The following is a 23,627-nucleotide window of genomic DNA, read 5'->3' as shown; positions in this document are numbered from 1 at the left end:
TTAAAAACTAAAGTCCAGAATTCAAGAACACCCCAAATCTGGTTCCAGCTTCACTTGATGATCTTTCCTTCACCACACTTTTTCAAAAATTCTGCTCTGACTGAAGTGGCCTCTCATATCTCCCTGCACAACCCATGGATATTTCTACCTCTAATCTTTTACTGAGCCCCTACATCCTTGACTATCCCTTCTCCTCTTATTTAAGATCTACATTTAAATCATAGCGTAAGCCCCACTTCCCCCCACAAAGCCTTTCCCACCTCTTACTGATCTTCCTGTCTCAACTTATCTGTAACTTTATTCCATTAAAGTGATTTCTAATTTTTTTAAATATCAAATATTGCCATGGACCTTACTGAAAGGCAATATATATGATAGTCAATAGCATGAGTTTTAGAGGCAGTTACATTTGTGTTCCCATTTACTTGCTCATGACTCTAGAATAGTTAATTTTTCTAAATCTGTTTTTTTCATCTATATGGGGAATGATAGTACCTACTTCATTTGTCCAGTGACTATTTTGAACAACCATTTGTGTCTGGCACTGTGCTGAACACTGAGGATTTAAAAAGAGGCATGCTCCCGACCTCAAGGAGCTTACATCTTTGAGGCAGACAGACATGGATTAAATTATCAGTGTGTATGTATGTAGCTCATTGTTACAGAAAGTAATGTGTGCATCTCATAGTAATCCTACCTAGTCTGTGCAAGAATTTGTCATGAAAGATTTTTCCTTCACCCAAGCTAAGGTTTGCAGGATAAAAACAGATTTGGCAGACAGGGAGGACTTTCCATATTGAGGGAATGGTAAATCTGAAGAAGCATTCATATTGAAAAAAATCAAGCAAGCCCAGTAAGGCTGAAGTCTCATCCAATGTTGTTGGGATTGAGATAGAATATGATTCTGGTTTTCTATTGGTATATAACAAACCACCCCCAAAATTGAATGTACATTCATAGTTTATATTAGCAATATTACTTAATATTACCACCATCATCCTCTAATTTCCCTCCTCAACTCTCAGACCTACCATAGTGTTTGCTGTATTATCTGAATTACACAGGATTAATGCACATTTACATTTTCATTTTCATTGAAATAGCACATTTTACATATTGGGATCCAGAGGTTCATACATTTAGTAGGCACTGGGCATATGACAGAATATATAGTTGCTATTATTCTACATAGTCTTCTTTCTTTCTTAGTAGCAGATTTTCAAGTTTAAGGATTGGCTTTTATATATCTATAATGCTAACAACGAGGACACTACCTTGCTCAGAAAGACACATAATAAATATTTGTGTCTTTTATTGTTGTTGAGCTATAATTCCTAATTTGAGATTTTCTGATCAGGTAGGTTTCCTTTCCTTTGTTAAGATTTTTTTTTTTTTTCCAGTACTGTGATTGGACCCAGGGCTTCATACATGCCAGGCAAGCCTTCTACCACTGAGCTGCACTCCCAGCCCTTCTTATTTTATTCTGAGATTGGGTCTCCCTAAGTTGCCCAGTAGGATTCCAAATTCACTGCCAGCCTGGGCCTTGAACTTGGAATCCTATTTCCTCAGCTTCCTGAGTAACTAGGTTTACAGGCATGTGCCACCAGGCTTGAATTTTACTACCTGTTTTTCATTCAGATCATGTGATCTATACTTAACACATATAACATATATTTTCTATTTATTCTCTTTCAGTAGCTGCTACTTCAAAATGAAAAACGGAATTTTTACATGAATGGACTGGTAGCAAAAAAATATGACATTCTTAGAAATGTTGGAACCAGAAGCTACTGCCTACACAATCCATGTGTTGGGGGAAGGGGGAGCCCCATCTTGCAGAACGATAAGTACTGCATAGTTATAAAATCTCACCGGGTTTGTAGCTTTAGGTTCTGTGCCTCTCTTCCTCGTGTGTTTAAGAAAAGGTGGGGGGATGCTAATAAGAGCAGCACAGTTTGTTGTAAGAGTAAAATGAAGGAAAAGATAAGAAGATACTAGGAATGGAAGAAAATGCTAATAAATGCCAAATACTAGTAGAAAGGAAATTGGATACAAGGTACAGATGTGTTAGATTTTAGAACAAAGTATATATTTTTAGATAGTTATGGAATAGGACTGCAATATAGTATAATGTTAAATCATGAGGCTTCCTATCACTTTAAATTTTTTTGAGCAAACGTTTTTACTGAAGTATAATTCAATTACATTTTGAAATAATTGAATTTATGATCATTTAACTTACTTTACAGCTTTTCAAGATCACATTCACTACACTGGGCAAAGCAGGATGAATCTATAATTTACTGTCGGGGATAGAAGGAGCCTTGAACTGATAAGGATATTTTTATCTACTGTTTTGGGCAAAAAAATGTAAAATGAATGTGCACCGAGTGCCAAGGATTTTTTTCTAAAAAGGGCTCGCTGCAAAAGCCAGACGCATGCCAAATCAACTCAACAAATATTTAATTAGCGCCTGTGATTTCCAAGGCACGGTGTTGGGTACTGAGGAAGAAGCAAAGATGAATAAAGGCTGATGCCAGAGGGAGACAAGACCTAAACCCATGAACTCGAAGTGAAAAGCAGAGTAGGGCGTCATCATGTAGAAAGGCACGACGCAGGAAGAACTTGGTGGCACTTAAAATAATTTAACTTTAATTTTTCCTGCCGGAGGGTGGTTTTTTCCCCCCTCCTCGCTTCTAAGATTCTATTTTGGATCCCTTTTCACATGTGCCAGGTCGCTTGTTGGCAGAGAATCCACGACCCCGTGAAATCTCTCCTACTCTCTATTCTTTCTTCCCTGGCGAATTAGATGAGTTCTTCTGCCACCAGCACTGCATTTGGAACAGAATCTATTGTGTGGGTGGTGAAACGATGGAAAGTTATTTTTGTTCTAATTATGAGAACTGTTTTACAGAGGGGAGAGGGGAAAGGGAGAGGCTGATCTGAGGCTGAGATCCGGGCGAGGATGCTCCGAGGAGGCGTTACTAAGGTTACTAGAGAGAGGATGGCAGATGATAAGCAGGCATGGTTTTTTTCTAAAACGAAATATATTTGCAAATGACGGGCGTGGGCTGAGCTGCAGGCAGTGCCACACGGTACTACATGTTGGATTCCCTAGAGGGGAAAAGAAGGAGGCCCAGGAAAAAATTAGGAGCTGCCACGTTGCGAAAGCAGCTTCTGCTTCCCCTTCCGGGCCTTTTCTCCTTACGCTGTTGTTTCCCGGAGCTGCTCTGGCTGTAGCACGAGGTCGGCGTACCCGGAGCCGGTGCCTTTTAGGTGTGACACATGTCCGAGTCGGAGCGGAAGTGGCTTCCCGTCGGGATCCGTAGGGAGGTGGGGAGCTGGCAGCGGCAGCGACTGTGGCGGTTGTGGCAAAGCTCTGGTCAGAGACTACCGTGTCGGTCCTGCAGCGGTTGCTCAGTACCGGGCGGTAGCAGCAACTGCCACGACTCACGGGGAGAGCTTGGAAGAGCAGCGAGGAACGCCAGGAAAGGGGTGTGTCTGGAGGAACGTGATATATTTGGTGTCGAGAGAAGGACTTGAAACTTGTTCCTCGTAATAATTGATTGCTTTTTTCTCTTTTGATAACAGATTCTGGAGACATTCGACGTCTCCGTTCTCTATTTTCTCGGCCCTTCTCAGTTTATTCGTAAACTGATGTGAGTGAGAGCTTTTTAGTGCAACCTCTGAGTTAAGGTGCGTATGGGGCGGATGATGAGGTCAGAGGAAAAAGAAATGGGAGAGTGGGAACCAGGTAGGAGGTGGTGTGAGGGATGAGGGAACAAGATGATGATATTCAAGTTAACGTTTACAAGGTTTATGGTACTAGACACTGTTCTGAAACCCTTTAGATGTGTAATTCATTTAGTTTTTTGAGGTTGGTACTCTCAATTAGCCTTATTTTACAAATGGTAAAACGGAGGCTTATTATTTATACCTCAAAGCAACCTAGAAGTTAAGGAACATGTCCAGAGAAAGGCAAATGAAAAATGTAGAGCGAGTCTTTGAATTATGGCAGGCCAGTTTTAGAACACATTTCCTGGCTCCACACTGTGGGTTTTTGCCATCAAGATATGAAGAAAGTGAGGATATAGGATTAGGAGTAAAAGGGTGGTGTAGCTTGAACTGATACAGTAAGATGGCAGGAACTAGAAGTTGATGTAAAGGGTATGCAATCCAGGTGTGAAGGCAGGGTAGGGTTGAAACTGTGGTCTTCTAACCACCATTTCCAATCTTGTCTGGGGTCTCCTACTCTATAGAATTCTGCAGGGTAGGGAAGAGAAGTATACACTTGCACACCTAAGTTTGAAAATAGAATTACAGAAAGATCATTGACTTATAGAACTTAATGATTATTTGACGTAGATACCTTATTTAATAGATGAAGCCCAAAGAGATGAAATGAATTACTTACAATAGTTAAACTTAGAAACATCTTCTGTTGTAGATCCAATATAATGAAGTTCAGGGAGTTGTTTCCTCTTTTTTTCTGCTGTACTTGCTGTCATGAATATTAAAGTTTCAAAAAATTGGAGTCTTCTGACCTAGACTGGTTACTTTAAGCCATGAGTTGAATACTTATGATATCAAATAGTCAAATAATCCATCCATCCACCATTAATGTGAGTCCCAAACATGATGCTGGAAGCAGAAGCTTCTTCCAGTGCGATTGCCTTCTTCCATGAGAGCTGAGGTCTTTCAGCATTTCGAAGAATGTCAATTTAAAAATGAATGGAAACAAAACTAAGCTAAAAGGTAAGGTAGTTCAACTTGAAGAAACTTAAAATGGAAATCTCTACGTATGTTGAAAAAAAATTTTTTTTCATCATCTGATAGTGTACCATTCACAAATACAGTAATTCTAACCTTATTCCAGTGATACAATTTGGAATACTTGAAATTGTGAGCTTGAAAATCAAGTAAATCAGTTTAACCACTTATTTGTGTTGTAAAATTAATTTATTTAACTTTGTCTTTGATTTTTTTTTTTCATTCCTGAAATGGAGAATAGTTTCTAATAGTTGCAGAATCACAGTCATTTTTATAAATTGTCTGGGACAAAGGCAGTCTTACAATATTTTAGAAGAGCATTCTGATAAATGAATTGTTGGACAGTTTTATCATTGTGTGAACATGGTAGTGTACTAGCATACCTAGGCTATAATGATATTGTTTCTAGGCTACAAATTTATATAGTATTTCATATTGTAAGCTGTTATATTTTGCTGGTATTTATGTACCTAAACATGTAAACACAGAAAAAGTACAGTAAAAATACTTGATAAGAGGAATTTTTCAACCCTTATAATCTTATGAGACTGTTGTCATATGTGGTCTGCTGTAGGGTGCATGATTGTACACAGTAACCGTCATGAGTTAAATAAAAGTGACTCAGACCCCTTCCAGTTTCTGGGCCTGGTTTTTAATGGAAAGGCCAAAGAGTAACTTCCATTGTTCTCCTAATGTCAATTAAAGGTGAAAAATATTCATGCATTTTTCTGAAGGGTAAGTTTGTTATTTCAAAGTGAATCCAAATTTTACATGGCTGAAGAGCCCGTGAACAGTGGGCATACCATGATCTTTTAAAACTATTGTAGTTAAGATCTCTGATTTTTTTTTTTAACTGTCCCGTTTCCTGAACAATTGGAAACTTAGGTTCTAAGTAACTGACTTTATATTCTTCTGCAGATGCATGGGCATGGAGGCTATGACTCTGATTTTAGTGATGATGAACATGGCGGAGAATCTAGTAGGAAGAAAAAAAGGTAATTTTTTATTGATCAGTGTTTTACATCCTTTCTATGTTGCTATGAGGTATAAATAATATTAGGTTTGGGATCATGCTTACATGTGAAGCCAACTGCTTAGTGAATGAATTTTTATTCATTAAGCTACAATAAATTGATTCAAAATTGGAGAACAGTTTGGGGAAAAATAAAAAGTCTGTACTGTAAGGGGGTTATTGAAATGGAAGGGGGGAACATGAAAGGTTTCAGATTTCTCTATTGCATGTAGTTTTCAACTGTTAAAGATTATACTTGCAACTGTCATAGCACAGAGGGGTTGGTTGGTTCTTTCTTGCTAGTACTTGCCATCAAAATGAAGATAGTGTGCAGAAAAGTATTATAATTATGGGAGGGTTCTTTTGTTTGCATGAATGAGCGTGTCAATGGAAGAAGCTTATGGCAGGTTTTATTGAATTGAAAGAACTAACAGCACATAGGCATGGGCATCATTTAGGGGCATTGTTATCAACTTTCAGTGTTTAGAAACTCAGTTTTATCCATTAACTCAGAGTGGCTCACTAACTCGTACTAACTGAACCTATAGAAATTAGCTTATTATTCTATGAGAGCAGTATATTAGGTAAAACTGATACTGAACATTTTTATAAGATACTCAGTCTTCATGTTTAACCAACAAATAGTAATAATTATAATAAATTACATTTTATCATGCTTTATATTTTCTAGATTTTCTTTTTAAAATATTACTTCATAAGAATAGAATTTGAGCAAATCTAGTTGGATACTGTGCTCTAGGGTTATATTTATCTACATAATTAGGTCTGATCATCTGTGGTCTATAGCCTCTATAATCAGCCTCTCTTTTTCCATATTATGTATTACCAAAAACTTCCTTATCACTGCTTTACAGAGAAATTAAGAAACTTAACTATAATAAGATTAAGGTGGTAGCTAGGTACGGTGGTGCACACCTGTAACCCCAGCAGCTCAGGAGGCTGAGGCAGGAGAATTGCAAGTTCAAAGCCAGCCTCAGCAATTTAGCAAGGCCCTAAGCAACTCAGCAAGACCCTGTCTTTAAATAAAATATAAAAAAGTGTTGGGGATGTGGCTCAGTGACTAAGTGCCCCTGGATTCAATCCCTGGTACAAAAAAAAAAAAAAAAAAAAAGATTAAGGTTAAGGAGATGTAAAATGTCTCATTAAACATCAGTATGTCTTTTTTAAGTTGACTTTTGACTTCTGGGGGCAGGACTGTGGCTTGTTGGTGAAGTGCTTGCCTAGCATGTATAAGGCCATGGGTTTGATATCCAGCACCACATGCACACACACAAAAAACAACTTGAATTCTTTAAAGCATGTTTAATTATGAAAATATAAAAATATTAGGAAATACTCTAAGAAAAATTAGCTCTTAATAATTTTTTTTATTAATACACCAGGGCATCCGAAGATGATTTACTGCTCAAAAAGCCATTTCAGAAAGAAAAACATGGAAAGGTGGCTCATAAGCAAGTTGCAGCAGAATTGCTGGATAGGTATGGTATTTTAAAGTAAATTACATTCTTTGTTCTAAGATGTTTTATAAACTTGGACTAAGGGCTTGGATTATATTAGTTAGGATATATAGACATTTGAATTTGCTTAAAATAAAAATTTCTTTAACAGGGAAGAAGCAAGAAACAGAAGGTTTCATCTCATAGCTATGGATGCTGTATCCTTTTTAAATATCTAGATTTTTATAACTAGTAGAATATTTTAAAATCTGCTTTGTTATTTTTGTTTCATAAAATTTTGTGAAGTTAAATAGGCCTTTTTATGTTTAGGGTTAAGTGTTTATTGATGTAGAATTTTGCCACTTATACTTTTGGGTATAATTCTCTTTTCCTAACACAGGAAATACTTAGAGATAAAAACAGTGAAATGTATTACTATCCTTCTATATATAGGATTATAAAGTCCATGAACCTGCAGATATTTTTTTCAACTTGATTTTGTCAAATTTTTAAATTCCCTTTTCTACACTTCCTTATCTTTAGTCTCATTTTAATTCATTCTCTTCCTACCTGGTTCTTGGCTATTTAAGTTTTCTGCAGAACTTGTATTTAAAATTAGATCGTTTGTAGACTGTCCCCAGGCCTGCTGTAGCTATAATTCTCAAATGTGACTGGAGGCTATTGATAAGCTGTTAACTTGCTTCCTTTTGTAGTATGTTTCAACTCAATTTTTTAAATAAGTCTATGGCTCCTTACAGTACCTGGCTATCCATATTACTGCAGGGAATATTGGAGAATGAAAGGGAGACCAAGCAAGATCTGAAGTATTTCTGCATATTTATTGTTAAGGTCAGGATTGGAAGAACAAGGCAATATAATATCACTTTAAAATACCCCTTACCTATAGTCATCCTTTTCACTTTGTTATCATTCTGATTCTTTTTTAAGTTATAAAAATTCCATTTGACCCTTATTTATTTATTCCTTTTACCTCCTAGCCTAATAGCTTGGTGTTCCTGTGAATCTTGGCTACTTGATCCATTAGCATTTGAACATCTGGTCTGTCTTCTCTAACACCATCAAGGTGTTGGGGCACTTAGCATGTGAAAGTGAAAGTGTAGGCATTCCTTTTCTGGAAGAGGTTGAAGGGGGACCATAGATTTTTCTGGTTTTTTTTTTTTTTTTGTTGTTGTTGTTGTTGTTATTGTTGGAGTAGTTATTATCCAAAAATTTATCGATCTCACTAGGCTGACTCTCAGTTGTTTGGTTAGAGAAGACAGCTTTTGTTGAGGCTTTTTAGTCTTTGTCTAATGGTTGTTTCTAGGGTGCCAGCTTTACTTCCAAATCTGGGATATGTGAGACTGAATGAAAACCCAGGAAACATACAACCTGAGGTCCCTACTTGATGTACCTTCTTCTCTCCAACTTTCAGAGTCTTACTATATTTGTTTTATAATATTCCAGATTTTTAGTTGTTGTTAGTGTGAGGAATATGAAAAAATATATCTCTGTCTGTTTCATCTTCCCCAAAGCGAAAGTCCTACCCACCACCTGTTTTTGGACATTAAAAAATTGTATTGGAACATAGCCTTGCTTATTCATTTATATGTTGTCCATGATCGCCTTACTGCTAGAATGGCAGAGCTGAGTATTTACAACAGAGACCAAATGACTTACAGTGCCTGCAATAGTTCAAGAGCTAGAACTGTGATTTCCAGATATCTATCTGGCTTGCTCTCATTCCCTTTCTCTCTCTCTCTTTCTCTCTTTCTTAGAAACATCAGCTGCTTTGTTATCAGTTTTGGAAGTTTCATTCTGATTGTTTTTTATTAAAACACATTGTGATTGGGGCTGGGACTGTAGCTTAATGGTTGAGCGCTTGCCTATCATGCATGAGGCACTGGGTTCGACCCTCAGCATCACATAATATAAACAAATAAAATATAAACAAATAAAATAAAGGCATTCTGTCCATCTACAACTACAAGAAATATTAAAAAAACCACATTGTGATTAATTAAATTACTATATATCTTTAATATAATAGGATGTAGTCGCAGACAGTATTACAGAAGGCAAAGCCAACTCTGCTGGTTCTAGAGGGAGTGCTGCTGAGCTTTTTTAAAACAAAAAGTAATGTTCATTTTATCTCCATATACTATACTGAAAATACACATGGTTGCATGGATTCTTTATTAAGAGAAAGTATAAAAAGTAATATCTGATTTCTTATATTTAATTTTTAAAAAGCTTTATATTAGCACTTAGTATTATAGAAGTTAAGTCTTCTACTTAATGGTTTTATCATTGCTAACATACCTGAAGTATATTTTGTAATGAAAGATAAATTCTGCTTCTTACCTTTAACTTTAGAAGGCATAAATTATTCATTTTTATATTATGATTATTAAAGTGATTGGTGGTATTGGGTTGCTGGCAGTCCCGCAGTAGGAAGCTCTCTTTCTCCCCTATGGTGATGTGTTTTATCACAGAGTAATATGTATTTGAAAAATATTCCAAACATTACATTATACGTAATATATGCTTGGAAAAGTATCCAGTAGAAAGTAAAAGCTCTTCTAATTTAGTCGTCACTTTCATTACGTACCCTCCTGAGTTCTTTGAATGTGTGAGCGAGCATATATCGTACATACTTGCATACTTTTGGAGGATAAATAGACTTAGTAATATGACACAGAATGATTCCTATGTGAATAAAATCCTTAATATTTTTAAATTTCAGTATCAAAGGCATACAAAGTTTGTAAATGACTATATTTTATACTATGGTGGCAAAAGGGAAGACTTCAGGCGTTTAGGGTAAGTATCATAGAATGGGAGGGGAAATATGGATGACTTCAAATACGCACAGCTATTGTTGTCTTCTGATTTTATCATTCTTTCCCTGCTTTCTGTTCCAGTTTCCTTGACATAAGGTGGAGAGGCCATCCACACCTTCTAGCTAAGGGCTCCTCATGAATTCTATTTCCTTGGCAGTAGGCCTCGTACCACCTGGCCATAACAGTATATATGAGAAATACTCATGTGTCTTATTGGCAAAGATTTTTGAAACTATTAAACTTTAGACCTTAGTGTTTAGAATTGCTTTTTAAAGGAAGGGTAAACAAGAAAGCTCACTACAGAATTTCCCATCTGTCAGAGTCTCTTTGCCTTCCATGGGTTTTTTTTCCCTCAGTGACTTAATTTTTCTGAGTTAGTACTATTTCATCTATTCCAAATTTGAAAGATCCTATCTTTACTGACTCATCCTAGGAACTGGTAATGACATGTGGTAACTTTTTAAACAATTTGATCTCAATAGAGTGGTATTACTGATTAGTTAGATTCCAAAACTTATTTTCATATTTAGTGCTTATTCCGTCTCATGCTAACTTTAGTAACTTAGCACCCTTTGTGTATTTGAAACTTTAGTAGAATGGATGGATTCTTTTGTCCATTTAACTTATTCTATGGCAGTACTTTTCATAGGTACCTTTTAAAAATATTGAAATAGTTTTTATAAATATACATACACACATAAAGCTATTTTTATGTATACATTTATTCACATTTTCAAAAATTTTGCAATACTATTTAACCTCCTCAATTTGACTAATTTTGTTTGCATAGTAAATTGAAACTGTTTTATTTTGCAGGGAAAATGATAAGACAGACTTGGATGTTATACGAGAAAACCATAGATTCCTATGGAATGAAGAGGATGAAATGGAGATGACTTGGTAATTTTAGCCATCAGAGTCATGGTGCATCAAATGTTTTAGTCCTGTCTTTCTTGTTCTGTGTTTTCTTAGCTGTCACTTATCCAAGGCTTTCAGCCTCTTCATAGGATCGTTCTGAATCAAAGACATAAAACCATGTTTAGCATTCTTGAATCTGAGTTGGTTCCTTTGGTGGTTTTGGCAGTTTTAACTGACTTCTTCTTGTTTGACTTAGTCTTAAAAAATAACTTTTTATGGTATTATGTGTTGTCTTGCGATTTGCTGTTATGTTCTTCTTTTAAAATTTTTTAAATGATTTGGGAAAAAATAATACCTGAAAATGTTTTTTAAAATCCAAACATTACAGGGTAAAAAATGAAGAGTAGCTGGGTGCCATGGCACTCATCTGTAATCCCAGTGGCTCAGGAGGCTGAGGCAGGTGGTGAAGTGCTAAACAACTCAGTTGAGACCCTGTCTTTAAATAAAATACAAAATAGGGCTGGGAATGTGGTTCAGTGGTTGAGTGCCCCTGGATTCACTCTCCAATACCAATAAAAGGAAGAGTAATTGACCTTATCATTTCCAATTGTCAGTTTATCAATTTTTACTCCCCAAGAAAACCACTTCGGTAATTAATATCCAGATATTCTGTGCACATGGAAGTAATAGACCTCTTTTAGAACATTATTATTTTATATCTATGTGTTATTTTTTTTTTTGACATTGCTTCCAAGTAGCAAACTATGGTTAGATTTCTAAATGTAAAATCTCATTTTTTTAACGTATCTAGGGAGAAGAGACTTGCAAAGAAATATTACGATAAACTATTCAAGGAATACTGCATAGGAGATCTCAGTAGATACAAAGAAAATAAGGTATGTCCTCTAAATACAGAAGTAAGTTCTTATTCAAATATGGTCTTAATTTTTATTATACTATCATGACCCACATTATTCTTTTAAAGATGCTATTTCTGGTCTAGGTTGTCTTGAACCTATGGAGTATCATTTTGACCATGAGATTTTTACAAAGGGCCTGTGGAATTTATAAAGGACAAGAGTGCTTTTTCTTTTTGAGCCTAAAATTAAACACAAGTGGCTCTTGGATCCTGTTTCATCTTGACTCTGGTCTAGACCCCTTAGTGATTATGATGAATGGTTTAATACTGCAGAATGATTCTTGTTTCATAGATGTATGTTTCAAAATGATAGATATTTTTTAATTGATTACCATTTATAAAGTGCCAGATGCACATCTTTTATTATACAAATATGCCTATTCTAGTAAAATTAACTTTTCCATCTATGCTTATTAGTAGTGGCAGATTTCCATACTCACTTTATATCTTACTTTAGTTAATATTAAAGTTATATTTATTTCTAAATCAACTTTAAATTTATATCTAAGAAGGTGACCCAGGAACAGATGATCTTAGTTGGAAATGTGAGAGGAGGGAATGCTGCATGAATATATGTTATGAATAATGTATGTTTATATTATATTAAGGAAGACAACCTATTTTAAAAGCTGTATTAAATTTATGTATCATAGAGATTTCTTTTTCATTTAAATAGTTTGACCTTATTAGAATTAGGATTAGTTTAACAATGTTTTCAGTGTGCCTTTAATATATGTTGCTTCTCAATTTCTTATAGACAATAATAATATTCATTTTGTATAACCCTGTTTACAAACCATGTGCTTTGTGTATCCCAGAGTCTTCTCAGTTTTTTATGAATTAGTTATGGTTCTCATTGATATCTCTCATCTTTGTGCCAGCCAATTTCCACAACTCGTCCAAAGAGCACAACAATTGGAATTACCTGAGTTTATAGATTACAAATCAAGTATGAAATACTGTCTTTCTAAGAGCATGTAACAAAGCAGCTTTTTCAACCCTAGCTCATTTATGGATTTTTCTTCATATTTATTGAAATTGGACTGAAAAGTTGAAGTCTAGTTGAGGAGGAAAGTTTATGTAAATAAAAATCAATTATTTGTATTCTCCATTAAAAAGCGATATTACTAGAAATCATAGTTGAAGGAGAATAATCTTGAAACAAATTGTGCTTTCATATTAGAATATAATGAGTAATTGGATATGAGGTTAAGTGCTAGTAAGGAATCAGATTGGATTTGCAAACTTTGAGTGTGGATACTGAGAGAAATAAGGAATTTGGATAGTGATGTTTTTTGGGAAGATAATGACTTTGTATTTTGGCAAACTATGTTTGAGGTATTGGAGAAAGTTGGAATAAGGCCTTGGACAATGATTTTTCACTTTAATTAACTCCTAATTCTGTGTATAATATAAAAATATATATTTATACACACACACATACTGCACATATTACATTACTTAGTGCATTTTTTAGTGAGTTTCCATTTTTGCTCCATATTTCCATTCCTTTTTTGGAAGAACCATTCATTATTGAGAATGTATTTGTATTTTTGTATCAGGATTAGATTTAACTGCAAGGAATAAAACACATTCTCAAAAAAACACACTGACTTAAATAAGCTGAGCTTATTTTTTTTTGTAGTAAAACTCCAAGTAAATGTTTATGGAACTTGATGTCATAAAGTCAGAATCTTCTCTTTCTTTTTGCTTGCATGTGTGACCTCTTTGTGAGAGTATAGAATAAGAGGAGGAGGTTTGGCACCAAATCTTGAGTAACTCTAGCTTTCATCCAACCTATCAACAAGAAATTTATATTAGGAAAGGATATAAGAAATATACATTTGCTGGCTAGTAGAATATAATGTAATTGTTTCATTACATTTCTTATTCCTCCCATAAGTTTATAACTTTCTTGGTGACAGACACTATTTTAATAATCACTTTTTATCCTTAATAAAAATGCCAAGCTGAAAAGTAGTTAATGCCAAGCTGAAAAGTAGTTATTTAGTGTTTGTTAAGTATGTTAGTTTATGAAAGAAAAAAATTTGGAAACTATTGCTAGTGCGCATTTGTCAGTGCTTCATAGACATTCCAAAATATGTTGAATATGCTTAGGCTAAAAGATAAAACAAACATATTTGAATTTTTTTCCCCCTAGGCTTTGAGGATTCTATTTTGGGGGGGTGGGTTTAATCAGAATATTTTGAAATATCTTGAGGATTTATTTGCATTTAAGATAGAAAATTGCCAAATTCAAGTAATAGATGATTTTTTAAAAATGTTTTAAACTGAAAGCCAACCAAGCATTGAACCCTTTATCTGGATTCTCTTTTAATACAACACTTCAATTAATTAAGATTGTTTCCATTTCCATTTGTATACAAAAAGACAAAATAATTTAGTAACTTTTCCAAGGTTATAGATCTAGTTAATGAATGGCAAGCTTCTTGAATTGGTTATAGGTCTTCATAATACTGGAGCTGAGTGGGGTTTTTTGTTATCTTTTTAAAAATAGATTTTATTTTTTAGATAAGTTTTTAGGGGGACAGCAAAATTGGCTGGAAAGTTAAAAAGTTCCCATAAGCCTCCACCCTCCCCTACACATAGTCTCCCCTACCATTAACATCTGCCACCAGAATGGTCCATTTGTTAGAACCATTGAACCTGCATTGATTCATCATTATCACATAAAGGTTCACTCTTGGTATTATGCATTCTTTGGCTTTTAATAAATGTATAATGATATGTTCCACCATTATAGAATCAGAGTACTGTTTCACTGCCCTAAAAGTACTCTGTGCCCTGCTTCTTCATCTGTCACTATTCCCTAACTCCTAGCAGTTACTGATATTTTTACTGCCTCCATAGTTTTGTCTTTTTCACCACAACATCATATAGAATCTTTTCAGATTGTCTTCTTGTACTTAGTGATATGCACTTATGCATATTATTACAATACATAACTATATAACTGTATCTTCTCATAGCTTAATACCTCCTTTCTTTTTAGCACTGAATAATATTACATTGTTTGGATGTATCACCGTTTTATCTATCAGTTCACATAATGAAGGACATTGTAGTTGCTTCCAAGTTTGAACCATTATGAGTAAAGTTGCTGTAAACATCTATGTTCAGATTTTTGTTTGGACATATTTTTCAACTCTTTTGGGTAAATACCAAGGAGTGTTGATTGCTGGAGATTGAGCTGTCAACCATATGTTAAGCCAAAAGAAAACTAAATTTGTTAGTAAAACTGGTAAATTAGTGGATAAATGTGAAATATCTTAAAAAATAGAACGGATGGATCAACAGCCAAATAACAAATAAAATTAAGTTTAGAAATATGGATGAAAATTAACCTTTCCACTTTAGGGTTCCAGAAAGGATCCTCTGATCTGTTTCTGAGTCAAGCTTTGCCAGTGATAGAAACCTGAATAGTGTTGGATTGTCAGAGATTTCTTAGATTAGATTGCTGAGATCATAGGTCTTTTTTTTTTTTTTTTTCACTACTGAACCCTATGTTCTCATGTATCTGAGTAATAGTTGCTTGTATCCATTGATGATACAGAGGACATGATAGTTATAACTGATAATGTTGACCATTATTACAGGGGTTGGCAAACTTTTTGTTAAAGGGCTAGATAATAACTATTTTTTACTTTGCTGGCTATATGGTCTCTGTCACAACTACTAAACCCCACTGTGAAGGTTGAGATACATAAATGAAAGAATGTGGCTGTATTCACTGTATTTATAAAAATAGGAAACAGTGTTGTGCCATGGTTTGCTAATCTCCTTCCACTACCTATTACTATTGCAAATGCTTCGTATGTATAATCTCATTTAAACTTACCCAAAAGAAGTAGTTACTTATATGTCTACTTTACATCTGAGGAAACTGAGGCAAAAAGAAATTAAATAACTTGCCCAATTCTATATCTGACTCCAAAGGCTATACTTTTTTTATGCTATACTACACAGGCTCCTTGCTGTACTACAGCCTTTTTTGTTTATTTCTTGTTAGTATCAGAAAACAGGATATATTATTTATTAGCTTAGGTATCTTGGCCTGGTACCTATAATTGCAGGGTATTTTAAAAGTAAAGAAGGTTGCTCTTAATAAATGTTCAAATGTATTTTCAAGTATCTGTAGTCCTATGAGAAGAGAACATGCTCTCATGATGAAAATTAGGTTTATTTTAAGTTGGTAAATGGTTGGCTCCATATTTACATTTATATAAAATTTAAATTTAATGTTTAAATTTACTTTAGCATAAATGTAAATTTTTCTTAACAGTTTGGATTTAGGTGGCGAGTAGAAAAAGAAGTAATTTCAGGAAAAGGTAATTCTTTTTTTTTAATTTTACTTTTTTAATAGGATACAGCTTATTTTGTTGTGATATTGAATTGAAGTCATTGGGTAAGACTCTTCCTACCATATGCAATAAATTATTATCTACTTAAATAAAACTAAAGTTGTATTTATGAAACATTATTAACAAAGGTCAGAAAATATGTTTTCATGATTTTTGACTTTAGAACATTCAAAGGAAGATAGATAGAAAATATTTAAAGATTTAATACAAGGAACAAGTGAATTATTTATTTCCTTTACATTTTTTGGAATAATAAATTGGTTCTATTATATTCTAGCCAAATCCACATTTTGAAAATAAAAATTACATTTCACTTTATACCCGTATAGGCTAGTTTTTATCTGGGAGAGTATTTGAAATGGCCCAAATATTTACCCTCATAGCAAAAAGCCAAACATCTGGTTGGCACTCAGTAAATGCTTTTTCTATGCACTATATTCAATGAATTTTTGTCCCCCAAATTGTGTTTTTTGTATAATGTTTTATGTCTCAGACATCTTTCCCCCCAATTCCTACTCTGTTTCTTTTACTGAATAACCAGTTTCATACCTGACATAAAATATATTCAATTATGGAAGATGTCTGATAGTATAAATATTTAATGGCTTAAAATGTAACTTTTATTCTTAGTTTAAAAGAGATTCTAAATTAAGTTTAAAATTATTTCCTAAATGCTACTATATAGTTTTCAGAAATACTATCACATAAAATGCAGTTATTCTACAAAGAGCTAATTTTATAGCATAAGACTGTGTACACATATACATTTACTGATTGCCAACCAAATGTTTGATCTTTTGCTAATAAACTAAATATTTGATTGCCACTTTCAAGGAGATGGAAAAAGAATAAATTTAAAGTTACTTCTAGCTTTCTTAGAGTTTCAGTTTAGTTTGTATCTTTACTTAAAATAATGATCCTGAAATGTCTATCAGAATTTTAAAATTTTATAGTTTTATTGAATGGGATTTTTAGGCAGATTTACAGTGCTACCTTTTAAAAAATGGATGGACATTTTCTAAATTCATATAACTGATTAAGGAATTAGTTGAGAAGAAGAGAGCAAGCTGCTGCTATGATTTAAGTTATAATTTGTGGTTGCCATTTTAGCAGCCATTACTAACCATGTAAATTCAATTAAGTATTTATTTGGAATGAGTTAAAAGGCTAATTTAGAAATTGGCCTTTTGGATGATAATGTTCTAAATTTATTTTGGTAATTTCTTATTTTTATAAAAATAATTTGCTTATTTCAGATTTGCTGTTGTTGGTGCAAATTACTATTTTTTTTTGTTTGTATAAATTAAAGTTTGATTTTTATCTTTTTCTGTCAAAGTAAATAATTGTTGCATGGTATCTTTTTTCTTTTTCTTTCTTGTTTTTTCTCCCTTGGATCATCAGTCAGTCTTAGTCCTTTGTTTGGAAGTTTTAATATAGTGAACATTGTGATCTGTTAATATTGGCAACAGGTGATTCTAAAATTTAAAGTATCAGGTTTGATTACTTAGCATATTTCATCCCAGAGTGCAAGAGGTTTAAATATATTCTTATGCCTACTGATGCTATTTAAATAAATGCTATGCTAGTTATTTCAAATATTAATTTTAATATTAAGTACATTTACTTTGGAAAATGCTTATTTTCTTTCAGGATTTTGGTGATTTCACTCACTGCCTTCACTTTACAGAGTGTAAGATTCCCTAATAGGGGAGATTCACTAAAACTTATCTCAATATAAACAGTTTATCAAGCAATAATTCTGAGACTGAGAATGATTTTTTTTGTAACAGATCAGCTCTTCAATTTGATACTTTTTAAAAAATATATTTATTTTTTAGTAGTTGTAGGACACAATACCTTTATTTTATTTATTTATTTTTATGTGGTGCTGAGGATCAAACCCAGGGCTTTGCACTTGCTAGGCGAATGCTCTAACGCTGAGCCACAACTCCAGCCCCTCAATTTGATACTTTAATAAACATCTGTTGAACATAAGATCATTATTGTGGTCAGTTTTTTTAAATGTTGACTTTAGCTAAGATTTTACATACTTTTTGAAATAAATTTAATTTTAGATTTTCTATTTTAATTATTTGCACATAATACAAATTAGTTTTACTGTAGTGTTTGATTTTACATATTTTAAAAGTAAATTTTAGAGATAGTAACAGCTTATATAGATGAATACTGTCAACGACCATAGCTAATATTTCTTTCCTTTTTGCAGGTCAATTTTTTTGTGGAAATAAACGTTGTGATGAAAAAGAAGGCTTAAAGAGTTGGGAAGTTAATTTTGGTTATATTGAACATGGTGAAAAGAGAAATGCACTTGTTAAATTAAGTAAGTTGACTTTAGGGGAGATAAAATTTATTTCCTCCAAGCTTTTAATTTGGAATTTAAAATATACAGACTGTTTCAAATTCAACTTAAAATGTTTAACATTTCTTCCTGGAAGTACTCCTTTTTCTTAGAGCTTTCCAAAGTCTCAGAGACTTTTGAGCTTACACCTTTTACATGCTTAGCTATACATAGTGGCATTTCAGTAAATTTTTTTTCCATATTTTATTGGTACAGTGTAATTATACATAATGGTGGGATTCATTGTTATGTATTTGTTCATGTACATTCAGTAAAACATTTCTACTGTCAAATATAAGCTGATAATTTGTAGAGTGAACATCTCCATTAACTTGCAAATGTCTCTTAAGTTACATGTCTAAGAGGCAGAGTATCACAGAAAGCAGTGTTAAATCTCACATTGACTGATTATATAGCCATATTGTTGTGGTGTGGATAATAAACCCATTGTCTTTGATAGTCAATAAAGAAAAATTTTAGAAAGACTTATTTTTGAAATCGGTCTTAAAAAACTTAGGAATATACTAAAAAATAAGCAGTTTCCCTTAATATGCATGGATTAGAATCTGTTCATTATTTTTCTTTAGTGTTTGTGTGTCAGCTGCTCCTCTTGTCATGTTAATGGTCTTCAGCTTTCTCTGGATCTTAAATAAATGTAGGACATGTGATTATTACAGACTGGTTTCTGAGTTATGGAAGTGCTCATCAGAAAAAGCCATTATGGAGTGAGATAAGGGCCACAATTATGGAACTATTTGAAAAGCTCCTTTGCATTTGAAAATTCTTAAAGCTCTTCAGAGAAAATAACTATATTCAAATTATTATGTTACTATTATCATCAGATATCTGTGAGACATGTTAATGCTGCCTCTGAAACAGTAAATTTATAATACTTTTTTAAATGTTAAAATATTTTCGATTCCTGAATCATACGAGTATAATTTTTATTAGAAGTAAATATCTATATGTAGTATTTGAGGTGGTAAGGTCAGATTTTTTTTTTTTTTTCAAATTACTTGTTTGCTGTCTTATAGTAAAGAAATATAAAGGAAATGAAAAATGTTTGGGTATTAAAAAGTAGAGTCACAGTGTAGTTATTCAAATTCGCAGTTCAGTGTTGTTTTTGTTTTTGTGTTTTTTTAGGGTTATGCCAAGAATGTTCCTTTAAATTAAATTTTCATCACAGGTAACATTGTTTTTTCAAATGCCATTTGTAGTGTTTAGTTATCTCAGACATAGTCATTTACCTGCACTGAATGTCTAATTGTAGACTTGGGTAGTTGATGGATGAATTGTTTGATTTGTAGAAAGTATAACCCCATAAAACAGGTAATTGGAAGATCACCATCTCTATTCTAACCAAACACTTTTAAATGTGAAGGCTTATGTGGGATACCATAATATTCTAAAAATTATGTTGTAAAGCAGACCTCAGGGAATGGTTCTTGTGGTAATGTTTTAACCGGAGTTTGTCATTGTTGCAGAGAATTTATTCAAATGTTAAAATCAGGCTCCTAATGATGAATGAACTCGAATGTGCTTGCCATATTGAGTGGGTGGGAGAGAGTACTTGTGGCCTACACTGTACAATGCATATGAAATCATGGGCTTTGAAAGCAGACCTGAGTATTTCTCTTAGCTACTTAACTTACTAGGCTTACCATCTGTGGGACTCAATTTTTATCACCTGTAAAAAAGTGGGGATGCTGAAGGAATAAATAAAAGAGCACATAGAATACCTGACATAGCTCCTGGCATATGGTAAATCAAGCGTAGTCCCTGGCACTGAAGTGTTCAGCCAAAATCTGTATGACTTGCCATTACTGTAGGGGTCAGGTTTCAGCTCCTGAGTAACAGTGCAATTCTGTGACTTTAAAATCAGCTTTAGTATAAGTGTGCCTATCTAATATTTTAGCTGTTAAAAATGAGTACTAAGTCCTAATTTTGCTCATTGATTTGATTTCTCAAGAAATGACTAAAGGGGAAGGAGTAATTAGCTGCCTGACTATGCAAACCTGGGGGAGGGCATTTGTGGAGTGGAGTGTAAGCATTCCTGATCTACACTCTCAGCTAAGCCTCCTGTTTTAACGACCCTGAAACACTGCACTCTTTTCAGAGGAACTGGTGCTCTAGATTCCTCAGTAGTGGTATGCTTTAGAAATCCAAGTGTCTTAACTTCCTTGCTTTAGAAGATGAAAACCATGAAGCCACTTGACTTTTTAATCCTTACAGCCTTCCTTGCTGCATTACCCATGATATCTGGCACATACTGTCTTTATCTTTTCATGAGCATAGGGTGTTGCCAACTTCTTTATACTGTTTGTCAAAGAGTATCCATTTTATTTTTTTATTGGTGCATTGTAGTTGTACATGGTGATGGAATTGGTTGCTGCATATTTGTGCATGCATACAATAATATAATTTGGTCAATATAATTTCTAGTATTTACCCTTTTCCTTCTGTATGGGAAATTTTTTTATTTTTAAAATTAGGAGAACTTTTTAGATTACTTGAATAGCCTAACCCTTTATTTCTTCTTTTTATCCATGACACTGAAACTAGTTTGATGTCTTTTGACTTTGACTTTTGAGCTTCATTTCAAAATTGAAATGATTCTGCTGAAAGAGAAAAATGGTTACTGTGTGAATAGTGTTATAGCGTTTGGTGTAGTTACCTTAATTTGGATTTTTTTTAAGTAATCCTCTTTTTCCTTGCCAGTTACATTTTCAGAATTGTCACCTTTTTCTATTTAGTATTTCTTTTCTGAACAAATTAAAATTGATGGCTTGCCAGCCATGGTACTGACCAGCTTATAAACCTGACCTAGATGAGAGAAAGTTATACCAGTAAGAGAATAAATTACAAATGGCCTAAAGTTGACATATGAGTTAATAAGCCCCTTCCATCTATTCCATCATACTCGCATTGCATTCTTTCATTCTTAAGAGAAGAATTTTCTGTTTACTAGTGTTTAGAGATGTTACAGTAGTTTCTTATTTGTGTTCATCAAGTGTGTATGCAGATGTGAATTATGTGAAGGGAAATAAGATTTGCTTTTTTTGCAATTTTTTTTAAATGGCAGAATGAGAGAATATAGAAAGGAGAAATTAGGTAGAATTACAATTTGTATTTATGAAGGTTTTGTATAAAACTTGTAAAAAATAATTTTTTGTCTCAATGTGTTTAGGCTTCATTATCTTTCAGTTGTCTTTATTATATTAACCTAAAATATATATAGATTCATTTAAGGTTTCATATTACACAAATTACAATTTAAAATAAATATTTTAACTCATTGGTTTTTTTTTTTTTTTAAGTTCAATTGAAGAAGTTAACTTTTTTTATGTTGTTTAACATAAAGGAGAAAAGAAATCAAGTCAAAAAAAAGAAAGGCCAAAACCAAAAAAGATTGTGATGAATCATCACATAAAAAATCCAAATTATCTTCTGCAAAAGAGGCCTCCAAGAAGAAAGATAAAGGTAAAAGGAAATTAAGATACATAATATGTACCTACATTTCTGAATATGAAATATAATCTGCTCTATCTCAAATATAAATTATAATTGGTGAATTTTGTCTTACAGTTGTTGAAAGGAAACTAGTTAAGAATTTAGATATTAAATTTTAGCAACTTAACAGTGTTGATTTTGATTCATTTTTGGCAGCTAGTATAATATTGTAAGTAGGATTCTAATCCTGGCTTTATTGGATTTATTACTTTGGACATGAACTTCTTGAGCTTACTTTTCTCATGTATGTTTGGGTAATTTGAATATGTGGCCTCCATATTAATCAGGCTTATTTTGGAGAATCAAAGAAGTCTGTGAAAGACACTTTGGAAACTGTAAAAATTTTATAGTTGGATAGTATAAAATTACAATGCTATGATTTTTATTATAATATGTCTAAGTATTTTCACTGGCTTAGAGCTTTGTGTGTGAGTGACTGACTGAGGGTTGAATCCAGGAGCACTCTACTACTGAGCTACTTCCCCAGTACTTTTAAAATTTTTTGAATTTTGAGATAGGGTCTTACTGGTTACTGAGGCTACCCTTGAACTTGTGATCCTCCTGCCTCAGCCTCCTAAGTACCTGAAATTATAGATGTGCACCACCATGCCTGGTTTATGAGCTTTTTGAAATGAGAAAGATTGGCATATAACTGTGCCTTCAAATTTATCATCAGTCAAGTGCTTACTTTTCCCTCAACTCCTTAACTCTCTTCTTTGTTTTTTTTTTTTTTTTTTTTTTTTTTGCTTTGCTAGGGATTGACCCCAGGGAATTATGCTAATGCTAGGCAAATGCTTTACCACTGAGCTATATCCCCAACCAGTCTTTAAGCTCTCTTAAGCCTCAGGGTTTTTTGAAGTTATAAGTGGACACAAGGTCTTTATTTTACTTTATGTAGTGCTGAGGATCGAACCCATTGCCTCATACATGCTAGGTGAGCGCTCTACTTCTGAGCCACCACCCCAGCCCCTCTAAGCTTCAGTTTTTTCATGTATAAAATGGCCATGATAACATTACCTATCTCATAGGATTATTTGTATGTTGAAGTTTGGTAATTCATTAGGCATTTTGCTTAGTACCTGGCACATAAGTAGCTGTTATGAAGATTACTTCTAGTTGCCTTTTCAGCCTGTAATAAAGAGTAAAAGCTATTACTTATAGTGAATCAGACTTAGAACTAGGTAGTTAGTGTTAGGTTGAACTAGATTCTAGCAAATGTTAATATAATATTTGGACAGGAGAGGGCTCCCTTGCTCCAGCTATGAAGATCATTAGATATCTTGCATTCTTACATGTATTTTTTCTTCTTGAATATCTCATATATTCATTATGTAGATGGAGTTTAAAATATTCAAGTATATAATATTACCAAGTTTTAGAATTGATAGACTTGATAGGTGGTAAGAAGAAATTGTTGTTTTATTGTTTATTGAAAATTAAAATTTAAAGCAGAATGCCCTTTTGTCTTATCTTAATCATTTCCCAACCCTAAAAAAAAATTTAACAAGTGTAAATATCTC

At 33.4% G+C, this 23,627-nt stretch overlaps 1 protein-coding gene across 2 annotated transcripts in view; it reads left to right on the top strand.

Moving 5' to 3' along the window:
- Window positions 1–3,331: 3,331 nt before the first annotated feature.
- LOC143381022 (protein FRA10AC1) overlaps window positions 3,332–23,627 on the top strand; it is a 30,620-nt gene continuing 10,324 nt past the window's right edge. The window contains exons 1-12 of one of the 2 annotated variants that reach the window (XM_076834279.1): window positions 3,332–3,495; window positions 3,592–3,696; window positions 5,689–5,765; window positions 7,186–7,281; window positions 7,412–7,457; window positions 9,983–10,059; window positions 10,896–10,979; window positions 11,749–11,833; window positions 16,160–16,205; window positions 18,466–18,579; window positions 19,741–19,783; window positions 21,959–22,077. In XM_076834279.1, coding sequence (XP_076690394.1) covers window positions 5,689–5,765; window positions 7,186–7,281; window positions 7,412–7,457; window positions 9,983–10,059; window positions 10,896–10,979; window positions 11,749–11,833; window positions 16,160–16,205; window positions 18,466–18,579; window positions 19,741–19,783; window positions 21,959–22,077 — 787 coding nt within the window. In that variant the 5' untranslated portion in view covers window positions 3,332–3,495; window positions 3,592–3,696. The remainder of the gene's footprint in view (window positions 3,496–3,591; window positions 3,697–5,688; window positions 5,766–7,185; window positions 7,282–7,411; window positions 7,458–9,982; window positions 10,060–10,895; window positions 10,980–11,748; window positions 11,834–16,159; window positions 16,206–18,465; window positions 18,580–19,740; window positions 19,784–21,958; window positions 22,078–23,627) is intronic. The other variant, XM_076834280.1, reaches the window with a different exon arrangement.

Source organism: Callospermophilus lateralis, chromosome 15 (assembly GCF_048772815.1).
Source record: "Callospermophilus lateralis isolate mCalLat2 chromosome 15, mCalLat2.hap1, whole genome shotgun sequence".
In the NCBI taxonomy this organism is placed as follows: Eukaryota; Metazoa; Chordata; class Mammalia; order Rodentia; family Sciuridae; genus Callospermophilus; species Callospermophilus lateralis.
The sequence above is the reverse complement of the archived record's forward strand: the minus strand, read 5'-3'. Positions and strand labels throughout refer to the sequence as shown.